Genomic DNA, 18,262 nt, shown 5'->3' with positions numbered 1-18,262 from the left:
TAACCATATATCTGAGTTTCTATACTTCTATCAAAATAATATATACTTCAAAAAAATCATGTTTTAAAACACTTTGGAGAACTTATTTTCAATGAAATGGAAACATATCTACTATGTAAATCCACTTATTTATTACACAAAACTGAAACCTTCCTAAAATTCTTCAAAGACAAGTCAATGGTGGTCTCAAAACTTGATATTAAAAACATATGAAAAGGTCAGTAAAAGTTTCTTACCTTTTTAAAATGAGTAGCTGACTGTACTTTCCTAACCGGCTGCATAAGAGCATCACGCACAATGATGCTTATGTCAGCCCCTGAATAACCTTCAGTTTTCTTTCCAAGATCCCAGAAGTCTGCTTCTGTTAGATTGTTCTGCGTGGTCCCTAAGTGAAGTTTAAACATTGCTGCTCGGGTGTGGGCCTCAGGCAAAGGGATATAAATTCGTTTCTCAAATCTTAAAATGGAAGGAAAATTACATCAAGAATTTTACTATATAATATTTAATTTCTATTAAAAATTGCTTTTTCAAGAAGAAACAGGATATAGACATTCTCATTTATACAAAGTTAAGCTGAATAAATTAAGTGGGCCCATATCTGTTAGAGTTAAACATGTATATTTAGGTTAATAAAGAGAAAATATCCATAACACAAATAACCAAAATAGCCAGGGAACCAGTTTGGAGTGCTTTAGTCTTTTCCACATGATTTCTGGGTTATTCTGGCCAGAGTGTTTAGATGTGTGGAATTCATGACATGACATGTCATACAGGATTATAGTTTCCCATAGAATGATACTCTGAACTCTGGGACTAATATGACCCTGACCAAGGGACTAATATGATTAAAAATACGACAATTGAGATGACAAAATAGTTCTCTAAATTCAAAATAGTAAAATTACTCAAAATCTTATAATTTTGCTTGCCTTCTTGGAATTTCAGTATTTGGAGATGGGGGGAAGCAATGAGGGACAATTTACAGGGTCTGTGAAGATGTTTTCTCTTCTAGGTAATTATTCCCTGTGGCAATAAGAAGAATTTTTAAAGTTTCCAGGGTCTCTAGATATACGTTCAGAATTAGGCCATTTTTCAAAAATAACAGGCACATTTCCTTGCTTGATACTGGATGATTATTTAACATTCTGGCAAACCATCACATGAATGGGATAAAAGCAGCAAAATCTGAAGTGTTTAATTTTTACCATATACAATTAAATGAATGGAATAGGGAACCGTGAAGCAGTAATGAGCCTGTATACCTTCCCTGTAGCTCAAGTTTCACACTGAGTTTAAAAAAATGGATGTATTTTTTTTAACCAAAAATATATCTTGCTAAGCATATGTTAAGTTGTCATTTTGCTAAAATTTTAAATGAAATACCAACTATCTATCAAACATTATTTGTAAATTTCTAAAGCATCAGTGCACATACTAAGCTTAATTAGCACTTAAGTAAGCATTAGGTAACATACTTTTCAATGTGAAAGAGTCTGGTTGGTGTAAATCTTGGATCTTCAACACAGCAGGCAAACAAACAAATGCTTACTCTCTCCCCAAGGCAGGGTCAACAGGGTTTGGGCATATTAAAAAACATTCTGAGGTCATCAGAATGCCTCCTCACTAGACAGAATGGGAATTAATATTCACTTATTATATTGTAATTAGAAAGAGGTATTTACTGTGACATCATACCTTCGCCTAATGGCAGAATCCAAAACCCAGGGTATATTTGTTGCTCCCAGAACCAAAATTCCATCATTGTCCACACCAACCCCTGCAACAAAAAAGGTAACATTTTAAATCATTTGTCATTTCAGCTATCTTTAAACCCTGTCAATATGTTCTCTCATGAATATGGTGCTTCAATATTAAAATACCTCATCTTAAAGTGTTTCTTTCTGGGAAAAAAACTGTATTTAACAAACCAAATTTAATATTACTAGAATATGACACAAATATTCCTAAGAAAAGAAAATTCTCATCCGTGGAAAATACTGTTAATATTCTTTCCAAAATATTTCTTGAGAGATTTAATTTGTAGTTTACATATTTCCTTTATTGATATTGTTTCTGGTTTGTGAATTTAGGAATCTCTTCACTATACCAGTGAGATGATTACAACTGGTTAAAAATTATGTATGCATATGGATCAGAATAAAACAGAGCATAATGAAACACCCGACCTGTTAAGAATGGTTGAGTTCTGTTTGAATTTTTTTCCATTATTGTTACAGCAATGGTTATACAATAAAGAGAAACTACTAGAAAATCAGTAACACTACCTTGCATTTGAACTAGGAACTCTGTTTTAATTCTACGTGCAGCTTCACTTTCATTTTCACTTCTTGAACCACACAGAGAATCAATTTCATCGATGAAGATAATGGAAGGTTTATTCTCTCTGGCAAGTTGGAATAAGTTCTTAACTAGCCTAAAAATAAATTAAAAGCTTTCAATTTCTAAAAAGGAAATGACACATGACAATGAATAAAACTAAAACAAAACAATATACCAGTATTATAGGAACTCTAGAGATTAAAAAGCCCCATCACATTTTGATCTGGAAAATGAGATTACCACATCTGGATAATTTACATGAATAAATTTTAAACTAGGGACTGATCTGACAGAGAAATGAATATCACCTGCATAACAGCATTTTTTAGTGTTTATTATATTAAAAAACTATTATTTTATAGACTGATATAATGACCACTAGGCAAAGAAAAAGTAAAAAAAAAAAATCAATTTACTACTTACTTTTCACTTTCACCTAGCCACTTAGAAACAAGGTCAGAGGAAGATACTGAGAAAAATGTTGAGTTGTTTGCTTCTGTTGCTACAGCTTTGGCTAAATAGGATTTTCCTGTACCAGGTGGCCCAAATAACAAGATTCCTCTCCAAGGTGTTCTCTTGCCTAAAATGTGCATTAGGAAAATAATATGAGAATTTTAAGATTGTTAATTTCAGTTACCATATATATCCATAGTGAAGAATACCATGAAGAGGTTTCCACTCTAAAGTTATCAGTAGAATAAAACAAAACTTAAATACATCGACCTTATGTCTTAAATGTATTTTATTTGCTTTTACTGGAGACCACTTTGCCAAAAGTATGATTATGTACCTATAATCCTTCTAATAGGAAGTTCATTTGCTTGCTCACTCATTCTACCACTATGTATTGAAACTACAACATATAGACAGAGAGCTAAGAATACAGAAGGATACCTGCCCTCTAAGGCCTTACAGTCTATTGGGAGGAAAATAACTCAGTTAAAATCTACTATGTGCACTGCTCAATATAAGAATATGTAAGAGAAAGGAAAAAAACAAAACAATCAGAACACTGTAGGAAAAATTATATCCACAGAGGAAAGGTAGCTAGAAATATTTTCTTTTAAATATTTATGACCTTTGGAGGAGGAAAACTATCAGTTTGGATGACTCATGAAGTTCTTTCTACTCAATTCCTGATCCATAAGGAAAGAGGTTTCTATCATAGGTGGCATATTCCCATTCCAATGGCTGGGTAACAATAAGGGGACTCTACCCTAAAACCTAGTTTCACCAAAATGTGACAAGTAAACAAATCAACCCTTTTTATCTCAGTTTTGCTAATAAATTATAAACCAGGCTGGGGTACAAATGGCAATAAAATATCAAATACACATGAAAAAAACTATTAGGTGTAAACTGTGGATGGACATATGGTATTTGCAAGAGAATGATTATGCAGATGACTGACGGCAAAACTAAATACTGGTATGTTTATTGTTATGAAAGCATCTAATTTTACTTGAATTCTATTTGCCTATTTTAAATGTTTGTAATTATAAATCAGTGTTCCCCCAAGTGTGCCACAATTAGCACTGGTGGCAGATGAAGTGCTTTTAGTTGGTAATACAAATACTTTCTATTTATAGAGATAGAAAGAAGTTAACAACTGAGATGATTTAAAAATTCAAATATGGGGGAGTTCTCATCATGCCTTAGTGGTTAATGAACCCGACTAGTATCCTCGAGGATGCAGGTTCAATCCCTGGCCTTACTCAGTGGGTTAAGGATCTGGCGTTGCCATGAGCTGTGGTGTAAGTGAGCTGCGTTGTAGGTTGTAGACAAAGTTCGGATCCCACATTGCTGTGGCTCTGGCATAGGGTGACAGCTACAGCTCCCATTTGACCCCTAGCCTGGGAACGTCCATATGCTGTAGGTGTGGCCCTAAAAAGACAAAAAAAAAAAAAAATTCAAATATGGGCAAAACAATCTACAGCATTAGAAGTCAAAAGAGTGATTATCTCTGGGGAGGAAAGAGGCAGAGAGGGTTTCTAGGTTACTAGCAATATCTTTTTTATACAGCTGATGATTACACAGGTGTACTTTGATAATTTATAAAGCTGAACCCTTATGGATTCCTGCATGTCTCTGTATATTTAGGTTACACTTTAACAAGAAGCCTGCTATAAAAGTGACTTGGAGATGTACCCACTGTTGTGCAGTGGGTTAAAGATCTGGCATTGCAGCGGGGTGGGTTTCATGCGCAGTAGATTAAGGACCTGGTGTTGCTGTAGCTGTGATGTAGGTCACATCTGTGGCTTGGAGTCAATCCCTGACCCAGGAACTTTCATGCACCACAGGTGCAGTCAAGGAAAAAAAAGGGGGGGGGGAGCAACTTAAAGGAAAAATATTTAAAAAATAATGGTACACATATATAGAAAAATTCATTAAGATGATACAGGTAAGACTCATGTTTGAGAAACGCTGGTATAAGTAACATAACATAAAATGAATTCAACCATATTTTTATACCTTTACAGGATTATGATGCCAACTTCTACAATGTTAGTTTAATATTCCTGAAGTAAGGTTGTAAGCCATACCTTGAATCTAGGTGGACAACAGGTGGCCCACGGGTTCTTGCTTTTCATCACTGCTCTATATGACATCACTGTCTGGACCTGTTCAGTTTGAGGCCAATATCACAGATTTGCTCTCCATATAAACCAGCTTGTTTTTAAAAGGAAAAACCTCTGTTTCACTGTTAGACTGTGGGTATAGCCACACCTCAAGGCTATAGAACACAAGGAGAATGTGAAGGAATGGCTTAGCACAGACAAATCACCTACTATTGGTACTGTAACTTCAACTATATCCAGATGGTGGATTGGCAACATTCTCCTTGCAGTGATACTAAGCTACTACAGGACATACACTTCATATGAAACTTAAGAAATGGAAATACTCTTATAAAACTAGCTCAAGTCCACTGTAAAAAATTCAGATAAAAGTAAAAAATCACCGATAATCTCATCTCTTCGACATTTCAAGTTTTTTATGACAATCCGTCTACACCTATTTCTCAGCACACATGTTTATTTAACAACGTGGAGTCATACAATATATATTGTGTAACCTGATTTTTGATCTTTACCATACAGGTAGGTGGACAGTCTTCCATGTCAATTAGAATGCAGATCTAAATTTCCTTTTTTTTTTTTTTTTGCTTTTTAGGGCACACCCATGGCATATGCAGGTTCCCAGGCCAGGGGTCAAACTGGAGCTACAGCTACTACCGGCCTACACCACAGCTGTAGCAACGCAGGCTCCAAGCCGCATCTGCGACCTATACCACAGCTTGTGGCAACACCAGATCCTTAACCCACTGAGCTGAGCGAGGCCAGAGATTGAACCCACAACCTCATCGTTCCTAGTCAGATTTGTTTCTGATGCACAACAACAGGAACTCCTAGATCTAAATTTCTTAATGGAGATGGTACACTATATTCTAATGAGTGCATAATATTCCGCTGCATGTGGGCCCTATTGCTTGACATTTAGGTTGTTTTGCTATATATATAGTATAGGGGTACCTTAGAAAACTATACATAGAACTACCATGTGACCCAGAAATCCCACTCTTGGGCATATATCTGGACAAACTTTCCTTGAAAAAGATACATGCACCTGCATGTTCAATGCAGCACTATTCACAATAGCCAAGACATGGAAACAACCTAAATGTCCATCAACAGATGAATGGGTTATGAAGATGTGGTATATACACACAATGGAATACTACTCAGCCATAAAAAGAACAAAACAATGCCATTTGCAGCAACATGGTTGGAACTAGAGACTCATACTAAGGGAAGTAAGTCAGAAAGAGAAAAACAAATACCATATGACACCACTTACGTCTGGAATCTAATATACAGCACAAATGAACCTTTCCACATAAAAGAAAATCATGGACATGGAGAACAGACTTGTGGTTGCCAAAGGGGAGGGGGATGGATTGGGAATTTGGGGAAAAAATATGTATATGTATATGTATATGAAATAAATCTCTTTGTATAAAGATTTATCATGGCCTTATAACAGAATCTGAGAAAGTAACTCATTATGTAATGACAAAAATTCACAGTACTTTACCTCAGTCATAAATGCATTTTTTAAAAACCATAAAAAAGTCATTTAAAACTCATCTCACCCGTAAAGAGATGAGGAAACTTAATAGGCAATATAATAGCCTCTTTCAGTGCTTCTTTGGCTCCTTCAAGACCAGCAACATCACTCCATTTCACATTTGGTCGTTCTATAACAATGGCACCTACAAAAAATTAAATCATCTTTAAATTAAAAGTTCTATGTATTAAAAACATACATCTGAAAGAGTGTGATGAGGAAGGAGTTGTTAGGGAGTAGTGAGGAGCAGTCAGGAGCTGAGGTGGGTAGCTAAATAGTCTAGGGTAAAGTCACTTAACTTTTCTATTTCACTTCCTCATTGTGAAATAAAATTATACCACCTGTCCAAACTAAGACAGGTTAGTGTAAAGATCAAATGATGTAATGAATATTAGAGTGTTTGGAAAAGCACCAAACATTACATAAAATAGTTATAATGTTTGACTACACTATTCTGGAATATCTCTTATTTCTCCTTTTAATCAAAAGAAACAGTGATCTAATGTTCTCCATAACCACAAAAGAAAATATACTTAACAACTTTTAACTGAAGATAGACAGGAAGATAAATGGATGGACAGATAGAAGGGAGCCATAAAAGAAAACATACTTAACAACTTTAACCGAAGATAGGCAGAGAGATGGATGGGCAAAAGAAGGGACAAGGGAAGGGATGGGTGAGGAAAGGAGGGGATGATGGAGAGGAGAAAGTATACTCTCATAGACTTGCAATACTTTCCTGAGATTTGCCAGATTTTCTATTTGGCTTCTAAACAGAACACTTTACAGTTTTTGTACATTAATCAAGTCATTTAAGTGACTTAGTTTTTGAACACAACATATTAAAAAGCCATGGCGAACTGCTGCAGTTAAGAGTTCCTCAAAGACTCTTTTTTCTTTTACTATAGCTTACTGGCAAAACTTTTTAGCTATCTTTTATCAAAAGCTTTTCCAGTTTTTCAGTATACAGAAACTGCTCTACTACAAACTACTAAATAGCCTACTCTAAGGTGATGTGTAACTGTTTTAAGTATAACGCTTCCACTTACACCATCAATTGATTACCTATGACGTTAGTTTTATGGGTATTTCTTGTCTTGAAAGATCATCTATCCATTATTCTAAGAATGCTTATACTCTGCAACTTAGATAAATCTTTAGCTAGACGTTAAAATGAAATGAAACCATGAACACTTTTTGCAAAGTTCAGACTAAGTATAAATTAAGAAAAAAAGCCAACTCACTTTTTCTTTTCTCTGTTCCATTCAGATTAGTAATGCTACATGAGAAAAATATTACATCATCTGATAGAATTTTGTGTCAGTTAAATGAAAGTAATTTAACATTTAAGCAATATCTGGTCAACTAAAACATTTATTACAAATTTTCTAAGTATGTCATAATTTATTTTCACAGTTTAACTAATACTTTTCTCTATAAAGTTTAAACTAGGTGACTTTGTAATGTTCAGTGATAAAAGACTACTTAGACTGAAATACTATTAGACATTAATGATTTATAAAATTAAAAGAGAGGGATTATAAGAAAATAAAAGCCAAACAATCTGATTGTGCCCAATTATATAAATCTAGCCAGTCTTAGATTATACTATTTATTATACTAATATGTAATTTTACCTCAGAGTCACTGAATATCAAAGTTAACAGAAAATTCAAATTATAAACTTTAATAACCAAATATTTTATACTTAATGTTGTAACCTTAAACAGAAGTAGAAGATTTAGGAAACTATTTAGGGAAAAAAGGAGGAAAGATTCAAAAAAGGATATTATACAATTAAAATCCATCAGCAAACCATGAAACTAAAAGATGAGAAAAAAGAACTCAGAGCTATAAAAAGCTAGGGGTCCTTCCATATTGCATTTCATCCTGTAATTCCAAATAAATTTCCTCACTTAAATGTTTTAAGCATGTATTTTTATATATCTCTGAGCTTTATCAACACCAATAGGAAATTGTAAAAAAAATTCCTTATTAAAGACTGGGTTGTAGCTTTTTCAAAATTAAAGATACAACCCAATTTTTACTTCAGTTGGGCAGAATGAGACAGAGAGAACGAAACCAAAAGAACAGACAGAAAAAAGCTTTTTGTCTTACCAGTAAAATAAAGCCCCTTAGCACAGATCACTAGCTCACCCTAGTGAGGACAAAGCATGCCCATACCGCTTGAGGCAGTGGAAACTCAGTTATTGCCCTCGGGCCACAGCTACCACTGAAGTTCTTGGCATATAAAAACACCCTCATTCACTGTAGTGTTTTCAAAATACTTTCCTTATAGTATTCCTCTATACATCCCAGTGGGGTTGGTAAGACAGAAATATTACCAAAACCAAGAGACTAGAATAGCAAGGTTAAAGGTCTGGCCATGCTAGGTATGTTCACCATTCACTAAATAAAGCTCAGCCTATATAATGGGTATCCTTCCCAGTTATGCATTCTATTCAGCAAGATTCATATGAAAAAAAAATGCGTATTACCAATAGTTGAGCATAAAATAAACTTGAAAATTCATTAGCTAACATATCAAAGAACAATCAAATCTCAGTAACTAAAGAAGGCATCATTAACTGGACGCCTTTTTAAATACACAAAACTACTATTTACTGAGTCCCTAGAATTTGTCAGATACAATATTAGGCAGTTTTTACACTGTAATTAATCTTTTAGTAGCCCAGAAAGGAAAGTACTCTTCATTTCCATTTTAGAGTTGAGGGTCTCAGACTCTGAGAGGTTAGGGAACTTGCCCAGATTAGACAGGTTTAAGCAGCAGACCCTGGAGTGGAATCCAGATCTTAACTGAGCTACAGTCTAAGCCCTCTCCATCATGCCACTTTACTACAGTAGAAGAGAAACAAAGGGCTTTTGTAGGTAAAAAACTGGAAGCGGAAAGAGATCAAATGTAAATGGGAGTGCTGAAAAAGGACAAGCAGATGAGGAAGAGCAAGGAGGAAACATGAAATAAACCATTAATGAATAAGCTGCAGCAATAGCAAGAAAAGCCGAGTGTGAGTCCTAATTCATTCTGTTCCTCTGACAGGAAATTTTGATACCATCAGATTTTATAGTGTGCCAATAGTATAAGTGCTACCCTCTCTAAAGGGGACAAATAAGATGAAAGGCAGATATAAAATGAAACAATATTTTTACTTCATGGAAAAAACCCCATCCATTAGAGATTCTACAGAGCAAATTTTATAAAAATGGTCTCAACAAAGCCATTATGAGACCACTGGGAACCAAAGCCAGTTCTTGAACCTCGTTTAAATACAGGGGAGAAAAATAACCAATTCAAATAGACAATTCACCATGAGTTTTAAAAATAACATAGTAAATTTAAAAATGAAATCTAAAGCAACCTTGAAGTTGATTCTGTAGTTTCTTTTTTTCAGGATCATCAGATTCTCCTTCCCCATCACTGTCATTCCTAATAAAAAGAATTTAATATATTCAAATGATCACTCATTGCTATCAAAATACGGCAAAAATGAAGGAAAGATTAACCTGAAATATCTGTAATTTAAGTGGCAATGTAAGACATTCACATTAAAATTTAAGTTTATTTTATTACTTTAAAGAATATGTTAAACAAAATAGTAAGCAGGCATATTATCCATCAATATGGAATCATGAACAGGAAAAGGATAAAAAGACCAGAATGAAGTCAGGAACTAGCTCCAAATTCCCATGATATACCTATGTATGTATTAATTCATAAATGCACGACCCATACCTCATCCCACAAAAGATAAGATGAATGACAGAAGTGTAATTGTAAACAACAATTAAAAAAACATCAGGAAGGTAAACCATATATTAGAACAAGAAGCCATAACTAGGAGGAAAAAACCCAGAATATTAACTATTTGAGGAACAAAGGTCCATAACTCTCAGCTTGGGGGTTCCAAAGGATGGATAAAACTTCTGATGGAAAATGAACCGAAACCCAAAGAACAAGTAGATCAACCCAGACATTTCATATCTAGGGATTTACTCTGAGGAAATACTTTAAAATGAATTCAAGGATTAGACTTCAAGGATAATCATGCCCATATGTGTCCCCCATATTGCAATAGCAGAAAAATTAGAAATAACGAATGTTCACTTATGAGGATTAGCATATGATAGAATACACTGCAATCTTTTAAAAATGATGTTGTAGAAATAGTTTATTGGAAAGATGTTAACGACAAGACATTGAGTTAAAAAGTAATCAAGCAAAAAATATGGCACATCATTTTTCACACATAAGACATAAAGGGGAATAAAAAGCTTCAGAGGCTTTATCTCAAAATGGGATTATCACAGGATGGTGGGGTTATTTACGGGTGAGGTGGAGACTGCAAACCGATTCACCTTAAAGACTGACTCCAGCCTCCTGCCACATGCTTTCTTATACAATAAAGACTGTATTTATTAAAAAGGTGCTCTTCCTAGGCTCCTCTGCAGCTAGGGCTCCACATAAGACCAAAGTCCTCCCAGAAGATAGAAACAAGCAACTGAAGTGGGGGTTGCAAGAGAGGAGACGCACCTATAGGTAAAATTGCTGGCTTTGCTAAGGGCACTGTGGCAGCTCCTACTGCCCCCTCCCTGACATGGGAAGCTGGCCCAGGGAGCTGGCAGCAGTGGGGTCCCTGCTGGAACTACCCTGGTGAAGGGGGAATCTCTCCCAGCCAAACAGAATCCAACCTTGACTCCCTGGCTCCCGAATTCTGCAGGGGATGGCACTATGGGCATCCCCTGCTTTCCCAACGTCTGTTTTATGCTACTTCGCTTTTACAAAAAAAACTTGCATTAGTACTTGTTTTCACTAACTGAAAGATATCTGAAGACAATTATTGCTTTTACAAAGAAAGGCAAAAAAATGAAAATAGCACTTAGCGTTCATTTTACAGCAATCCCTATAGGGGCAGTGCTCATCATGAGCAGTGAGAGTGGCACCACCAGGCTCCTTCCAGGGAACCACGCTCAGCATCTCGGCATCAAGCCACCAGTGCTATGAATTGTGTCTCTGAGTATCTTTATTTTGTTCATCCATTAGCAGGAGGTAATTACTTCTCTGCTTTACAGCATTTCAGCTTAGAGGGGGTCCTGACATCCAGCACAGAAGAACTGGTATTCCTCTATCAGGAAGACATCTCAGGGGTTCACTACAGGGTCTTACAGGGGAGAGGACGTTTCTGCTGCAAGGATCTCAGGGAGATCTGGGGGTCCAGGCAATCGAGGTCAACAGATCCTTCCCAATGTTTCATTTCAACTTTGGAGTCCCAGTCTTACAACAGAGGCCACAACCTTCACAAAAGAAACCCAGTGAAGTTCAACCTATTTTGAAATTCAATAAGCTGTGAGATCAGCTGGGGTCTAATTTTTGTCATGCCAATGCTAGAGCTCTAAGAAGATGTAATTTTTTTAGGGTGTCACAGGATCTCCTCGGTTCCCTGGCAATGTCTTCAACAGAGAATATAAAACCTTGAACTTTTTAAGTTTCTTCAAACTTTGCCATGCAGTTTGAAGTAGACTGTAAACTCTCATTCTTAAAATGGCCTGTGGTAATAGCCAAAAGCCCTGAAGAACTGTCTTCAAGACACTCTATGCCTGCTGACCGTAAGGAATTATCTAAGTAACCTGTATCACTGCTTACCATGAACTATGAGTATCACATGCTCTCAAGCTAACCAGAACTTCCTGCCTTCATATCCAACAAGACCAAATAATTCCACTAGAGTTTTGTTTTCTTAAGAGTATGTTGTCACCTAGAACCACTTTCGACACCAATTAACAGAATGATCAGAGGTTCTGGGTAGAATGTGTTCCCACTGCTCAGCACAGAATCTAGCATGCATACATTAGGTGTTGAATACATAAATTCAGCATTTATAAGTGATATTCTCCCCATCTAGGAAGATATTTCAAAAATGAGTTTTGAGGGAGTTCCTGTTGTGGCAAAGTGGAAACAAATCTGACTAGTATCCATAAGGATGTGGGCTCAATCCCTGGCCTTGCTCAGTGGATTAAGGATCCAGCATTGCCATGAGCTGTGGTGTAGGTGAAGGACACGGCTCAGATCCCATGTTGCTGTGGCTATGGCCAGCAGCTACAGCTCCGATTTGACCCCTAGCCTGGGGACTTCCCTATGCTGCAGGTGCGGGCCTAAAAAAAAAAAAGTAAAAAAAGAAATGCGTTTTGATGTTTATAAATTATGTATTGCTTTCTTTACAATGATAAAATAAATCTGATGGAAATCCACATCAAAAACTTTACATAAGATATCCAAAATTTTTTTACATTTACTAGTTATTTTTCATTTTGTCCATGTGCTTACTACTGACGAAGAGTCAATACTACTAGTCAAAGATTCAATTCACAGATCATTTTATAATTTTAAACTTCATATCACATGATGGCCAGAGAGTAAAGAACTGAGTACCAATCTACCAAGGGTTTTTTCCTCCTATTACCAGGCAGTCAAGGAGAGCAATGTGATGTGAGGTATATAATCCCTTACGCCTGGGAAACTAGGGGCCTGAAAACTTTTTCTGTAAAGAACCAGAAAGTAAATATTTTAGGCTTTGTGAGCCATACGGTCTCTTATCACAACTACTCAGCTTTGCTAGTACTACACAAAAACAGCCACAGACAACAGGTAAAGGAAGGGAGGCTGTGTTCCAGAAAACTTTAGTTACAAAAACAGCAGGTCAGATTTGGCTGTGAGTCACCATTTGTCAACATCTCGTTTAAACAAAAGATATTTACTTCACAAATTAAATTTCATTTTATCTTGTAATTCAATACAACACAATCCCACTCACTCAAATACATACCCCTTCTCATCAGCTGGACTTGGTTGTCCCTCTTTCACTGGCTTCTGTGGTTTGCTTTCTTTCTTTTTCAGGTACTCTTTTAGTTTTTCTGCTCTGTCGAGATATTCTGTACACTTTGCCCTGATATTTTGCTTGGCTTTATCACCCTGTGCTTCATCTATTGAAGTGAAATGAGAGACATTTTTCTGTTAGTATTCTTTACAGATAGGTTTAAACTCCTAGAAATACTTTTGAAACAAGGAAAATCTATCTTAGGGGCGAGAAAAAAGGTCATGTCTGGCTCATCATAACCAACAATTATCAGTTTTTTCTATCCCTTCCTCCAGCAGGGTTGGAGGCCAGCGTTGAGTGAGAGTTAGAAAGAGTTCTGAGCAAGACACTATGATATTTTCGGTTAATGTTAAATAAGAAGAAATTATTTAATATTCTGTGGGTTTCATACTCTTCCTTTACATTCTGTGCACAGCTGAAAGCTGCCTGTCTCATACAAAACCAAGTGTAAGACAAATGGAAATAAAGCAATAGTAACCATTTCCATTAACAAGCTTTACTTAAGAGTATGAAAAGTGACAGAAATCCCACATATTATGAGTACCACTGATACAGTAATTTTGCTAGATAAAGGCCCCTGAGGGGCCTGTTTCAACTGGAGAATTCAGCAATATATGCCATGCATGTGATTTGCCCCCACCTATCTCATAAGTCACGAGTCATTCTTAACTTCACTTTCATTTGACAGAAAAACCTCAAAACAAAAATAAATGAGGAAGCTCAAAATAAAATCCTAAATTATCCAACTGCTAAAGTTTTTATTTCAAAATAACTAGTTTGACAGAAAGATACTTTGTTAATGTCTTTTTTCACAAATGTTCAGCGCTAAGTTTAAGATCCAGGAAGGCAGGGGGCTTCATCCATTTCTTCCTTACTGCTGCTGCCAGTGCCTAGAACAGTGCTTGGCAGGTGGGAAACATTCAACACAGATTTGGAAAATACACCAATGTCTCCCAACCTATTTTAAAAACAGATTATTTTCAAAACGATTTTCAGAAAATGAATAGGTCCAGATTACATAATCTGGGTACATTATCAGTAAAATGAAAACATATTTCCATTGACTATATGGCATTTTAATATGTTTTGGTGTATCCAGTAATAATTATGATAGCAGTGCACATTTGTTAGCTGAGTACTTAAAAACTACTAACGAACGAGCTAGTGGGAATTTTTTGCAAATTGATGACTTAGAATTTTCTGGCACTGTATTTCAATTTTTATAAATGAAATAGAACAATCCATTCTTTTCATATACTTAAATAATAATAAAAACTATGACCTTACATTTAATTATATGGAGAAAATACTGCACAGCATGTTGGTAGAATTGAAGGGCTTCCTCATAGTTCCCAGCTTTGTCTTCTTGGGCTGCTTTGCTAGCAAGATCTATCGCTTTCTGTTTGAAGACAGGCAAAACCACACCATCAAAATCAAAGCAGAGCATAAGCTCAAAAAAAATAATCACACTGAAAGTTTTCCTTAAAAATAAAAGCAACCTTAAAACAATTTTTTCTTTCTAATCACAATTGCATTTTATTATAAAGCATAACTATTTAACTATATATATATGCAAATTACATTTGTTATATGGGTAAATGCCATCTGAACATGACTGTATCTAGTACCAATTACTAAGATTCTCATAATTTTTCACTCAATAAAAGTCAGGCTTAGAGCTAGTAAGGAATAATCAAATAATATGCAAAATTGAGTTAAAGCATTTATGGAAATTCTCAAAAATCAAATGTTATGTCTAAAGCATATAACAATAGTAAAATGTAAGTATGATAAAATCCCTTCAGAAACAATGGTGCAATAAAATATCAAGAATTTGAAAAACACCCAAATCTTTTAACCTGGTAATTATTAAAAGGTTTATTGAGCAACTATAGTAACCAGAGAGGTCTTAAAAAAAAACAAAAAACAAAAAACACAGCCTGAAACACAATATTATAGAACTGTTAGAGCAATATTATGAAATATTTGTAATAACATGGGAAAAAGTATTACAATGGAAGTTGTAAAAAGCACAATATAATTTTTATATGTAGCATGAAATCAAGTATTTGAAACAATGGCAAATAAATTAAAAAGCATAGAAAAAAGATGGGAAGGAGTTTCCATTGAAGCTCAGTGGGTTAAGAACCTGAGGTAGTATTAGTGAGAATGCATGTTCCCAATCCCTGGCCTCGTTCAGTGAGTTAAGGATCCAGCAGTTTGAATCTAGGGTTGCTATGGATGTGGCGTAGGCCTGCAGCTGCAGCTCTGATTCAACCCGTAGCCTGGGAACTTCCATATGCTGCAGGTGCAGCCATAAAAAGAAAAAAAAATGATGGGAAGGAAATTCAAAAGAGCTTATCTTTGATAAGACTTAATTTTTTTCATTTTCTATTTTTCATATCTTCCAAAAATGTTCATAATGAACATGGGTAACTTTTACAGTATTTTAAAAAACCCAACTCCCAGAAATAGATCCATGCAAATACATCCAAATAAATTTTGACAAAGATAGAAAAGCAAGTAAATAGCACAAAGAAATGGTTCTAGAACAACTGGAGACCAGTAAGCAAAAAAAGAGAAGGAAAACATATCAAACCAAACCTTGTAATTTATACAAAAATTAACTCGAAATGGAACATGAACTTAAATATAAAATGTAAAACTATAAAATCGTTAGAAAAAACAAAGAGTAACTTTACCATCTAGGGGTAGACACCAAAAGCACAATATAAGAGAGAGTCCCAAAATAAATCCACACATACGTGGTCAACTAATTTACTACAAAGGAGCAAAGAATACACAATGGGAAAAGGACAGTCTCTTCAATAACTGGTGCTGGGAAAACTGGACAGTCATATGAAAATGGATCACCATCTCATACTATACACAAAAATTAACTCAAAATAGACTAATTTTGAACATAAGACCTGAAACCACAGAACTCCTAGAAGAAAATATAGGTGGTAAGTTCCTTAACACTGGTCTAGGTGGTATTTTTTAGATTTGAAACCAAAAGCAAAGGCAACAAATGCAAAAGTAAACAAGTGTGCTACAACAAACAAGAAAGCTTCTGCACAGCTAAGAAAATAATCAGCAGAATGCAAAGGCAACTTAATGGGAGAAAATACTTGCAAATCATATATATGTATTTGATAACGTTAATATCCGAAAAACATTTAAAAACTCATACACCTCAATAGCAAAAACAAAACAAAAAACAAAAAAAAACCCCAAACAATCTAATCAAAAAATGGACAGAGGATATGAATAAACATATTTCCCAAGAAGACATACAGAAGGCCAATGGTACATGAAAAGTTGTTCAACATTACTAATCATCAGGGCCATGCAGATCAAACCAACAATAACATATCACCTAGCAACATCATCTTGCACCTGTCAGAATGGCTATTATTAAGAAAAGAGAAGATGGTGGAATAGAAGGACTGGAGCTCAACTTCTCTCCTAAAAACAACAAAATTCACAACTAAAGACTGAGCAATCTCCACCCAAATGGACCAGAAACCTTCAAAAAGATATCCTACTCCAGAAGACAAAGAGGAGGCCACATCAAGAGGTGGGAGGGGCGATTATGTGATATAAACAACCCCATACTTCCCGGGTGGGAAACCCCACAGACTGGTTCACAGAGACTCATCTACAGGAGCGAGAGTTCTGAGCCCCACATCAAACCCTCACATGCTGGGATCTGGCACTGGGAGAAAGAGCCCCTGGAGCATCTGGCATTGAAGGCCATTGGGGCTTGTGTGCAAGAGCTCCACGGGACTGGGGGAAACGGAGACCCCATTCTTAAAAGGTGCACACAAACTTTCATGTGCACTGGGTCCCAGGGCAAAGCAAAGTCTCCATAGGAATCTGGGTCAAATCTGACTGCAGTTCTTGGAGGACATCCTGGGAAAATAGGGGTGAATGTGGCTTGTTGTGGGGAAGGCCATTGGAAGCAAAGCTCTGGGAATATTCAGCAGCTGCATCCTCAAAAATCAGCACTGAGACGCCCCAGGGCAAACAGCAATCCAGGTGGGATCAAAGCCCCGCCCCTCAGTAAACAGGCTACCTAAAGACCCCTCAGGCACACAGCCGCCTCTAAGCCCCACCCATCAGAGGGATTAGAATCGGCTCCACCTACCAGTGGGCAGGCATCAGCCCCTCCCATCAGGAAGCCTAGAGCAAACCCCCATACCAACTTCAGCCACAAGGGGGGCAGACACCAGAAGTGAGAGAAGCTACAACTCTATTATCTGTAAAAAGGTCACCACACCAAAAACCTATAAAAATGAAAAGACAGAGAACTGTAACTCAGATGAGGGAGAAAGAAAAAACCCCAGAAAATCAGCTAAGTGATGAGATTCTCAGCCTCCAGGAAAAAGACTTTAGACTGTTGATGCTGAAGATGATGCAAGACATTGGACACAAACTGGAGGCAAAGATGAATAATTTACAGGAAACACTGACCAAAGAGATACAAGATATAAAACTTAAACAAGAAGAGATGCAAAATACAATAACAGAAATAAAAAATGCTAGAAGCAGCTAACAGCAGAATACAGGAGGCAGAAGAATGAATAAGCAAGGTGGAGGACAAATTAGTAGAAATTTTGAATGCAAAACAGAAAAGAGAAAAAAGATTGAAAACAAATGAAGAGAGTCTCAGGGAACTCTGGGGCAACATTAAACACATCAACATCCGTATTATAGGGGTGCCAGAAGGAGAAGAGAGAGAGAAGGGGACAGAAAAAATATTCCAAGAGATAATAGCCGAAAACTTCCCTAACATGGGAAAGGAATCACTCACTCAAATCCAGGAAGCACAACAAGAACCATATAAAGTAAACCCAAGGAGGAATACATTGAGACACATATTAATCAAACTGACCAAAATT

At 36.1% G+C, this 18,262-nt stretch overlaps 1 protein-coding gene across 1 annotated transcript in view; it reads right to left on the bottom strand.

The window, feature by feature from the left end:
* The window catches only part of VPS4B (vacuolar protein sorting 4 homolog B), a 39,924-nt gene that overhangs the window by 8,427 nt on the left and 13,235 nt on the right, over positions 1-18,262 (bottom strand). Inside the window, exons 2-9 of the mRNA XM_047767000.1 lie at positions 14,646-14,757; positions 13,308-13,464; positions 9,846-9,913; positions 6,494-6,613; positions 2,764-2,920; positions 2,286-2,434; positions 1,696-1,777; positions 237-456 (exon numbers count right to left, since the gene is read on the bottom strand). Of these exons, the coding sequence (XP_047622956.1) occupies positions 237-456; positions 1,696-1,777; positions 2,286-2,434; positions 2,764-2,920; positions 6,494-6,613; positions 9,846-9,913; positions 13,308-13,464; positions 14,646-14,757 (1,065 nt within the window). The remainder of the gene's footprint in view (positions 1-236; positions 457-1,695; positions 1,778-2,285; positions 2,435-2,763; positions 2,921-6,493; positions 6,614-9,845; positions 9,914-13,307; positions 13,465-14,645; positions 14,758-18,262) is intronic.

Source organism: Phacochoerus africanus, chromosome 2 (genome assembly GCF_016906955.1).
Source record: "Phacochoerus africanus isolate WHEZ1 chromosome 2, ROS_Pafr_v1, whole genome shotgun sequence".
NCBI lineage: Eukaryota > Metazoa > Chordata > Mammalia > Artiodactyla > Suidae > Phacochoerus > Phacochoerus africanus.
The sequence above is the reverse complement of the archived record's forward strand: the minus strand, read 5'-3'. Positions and strand labels throughout refer to the sequence as shown.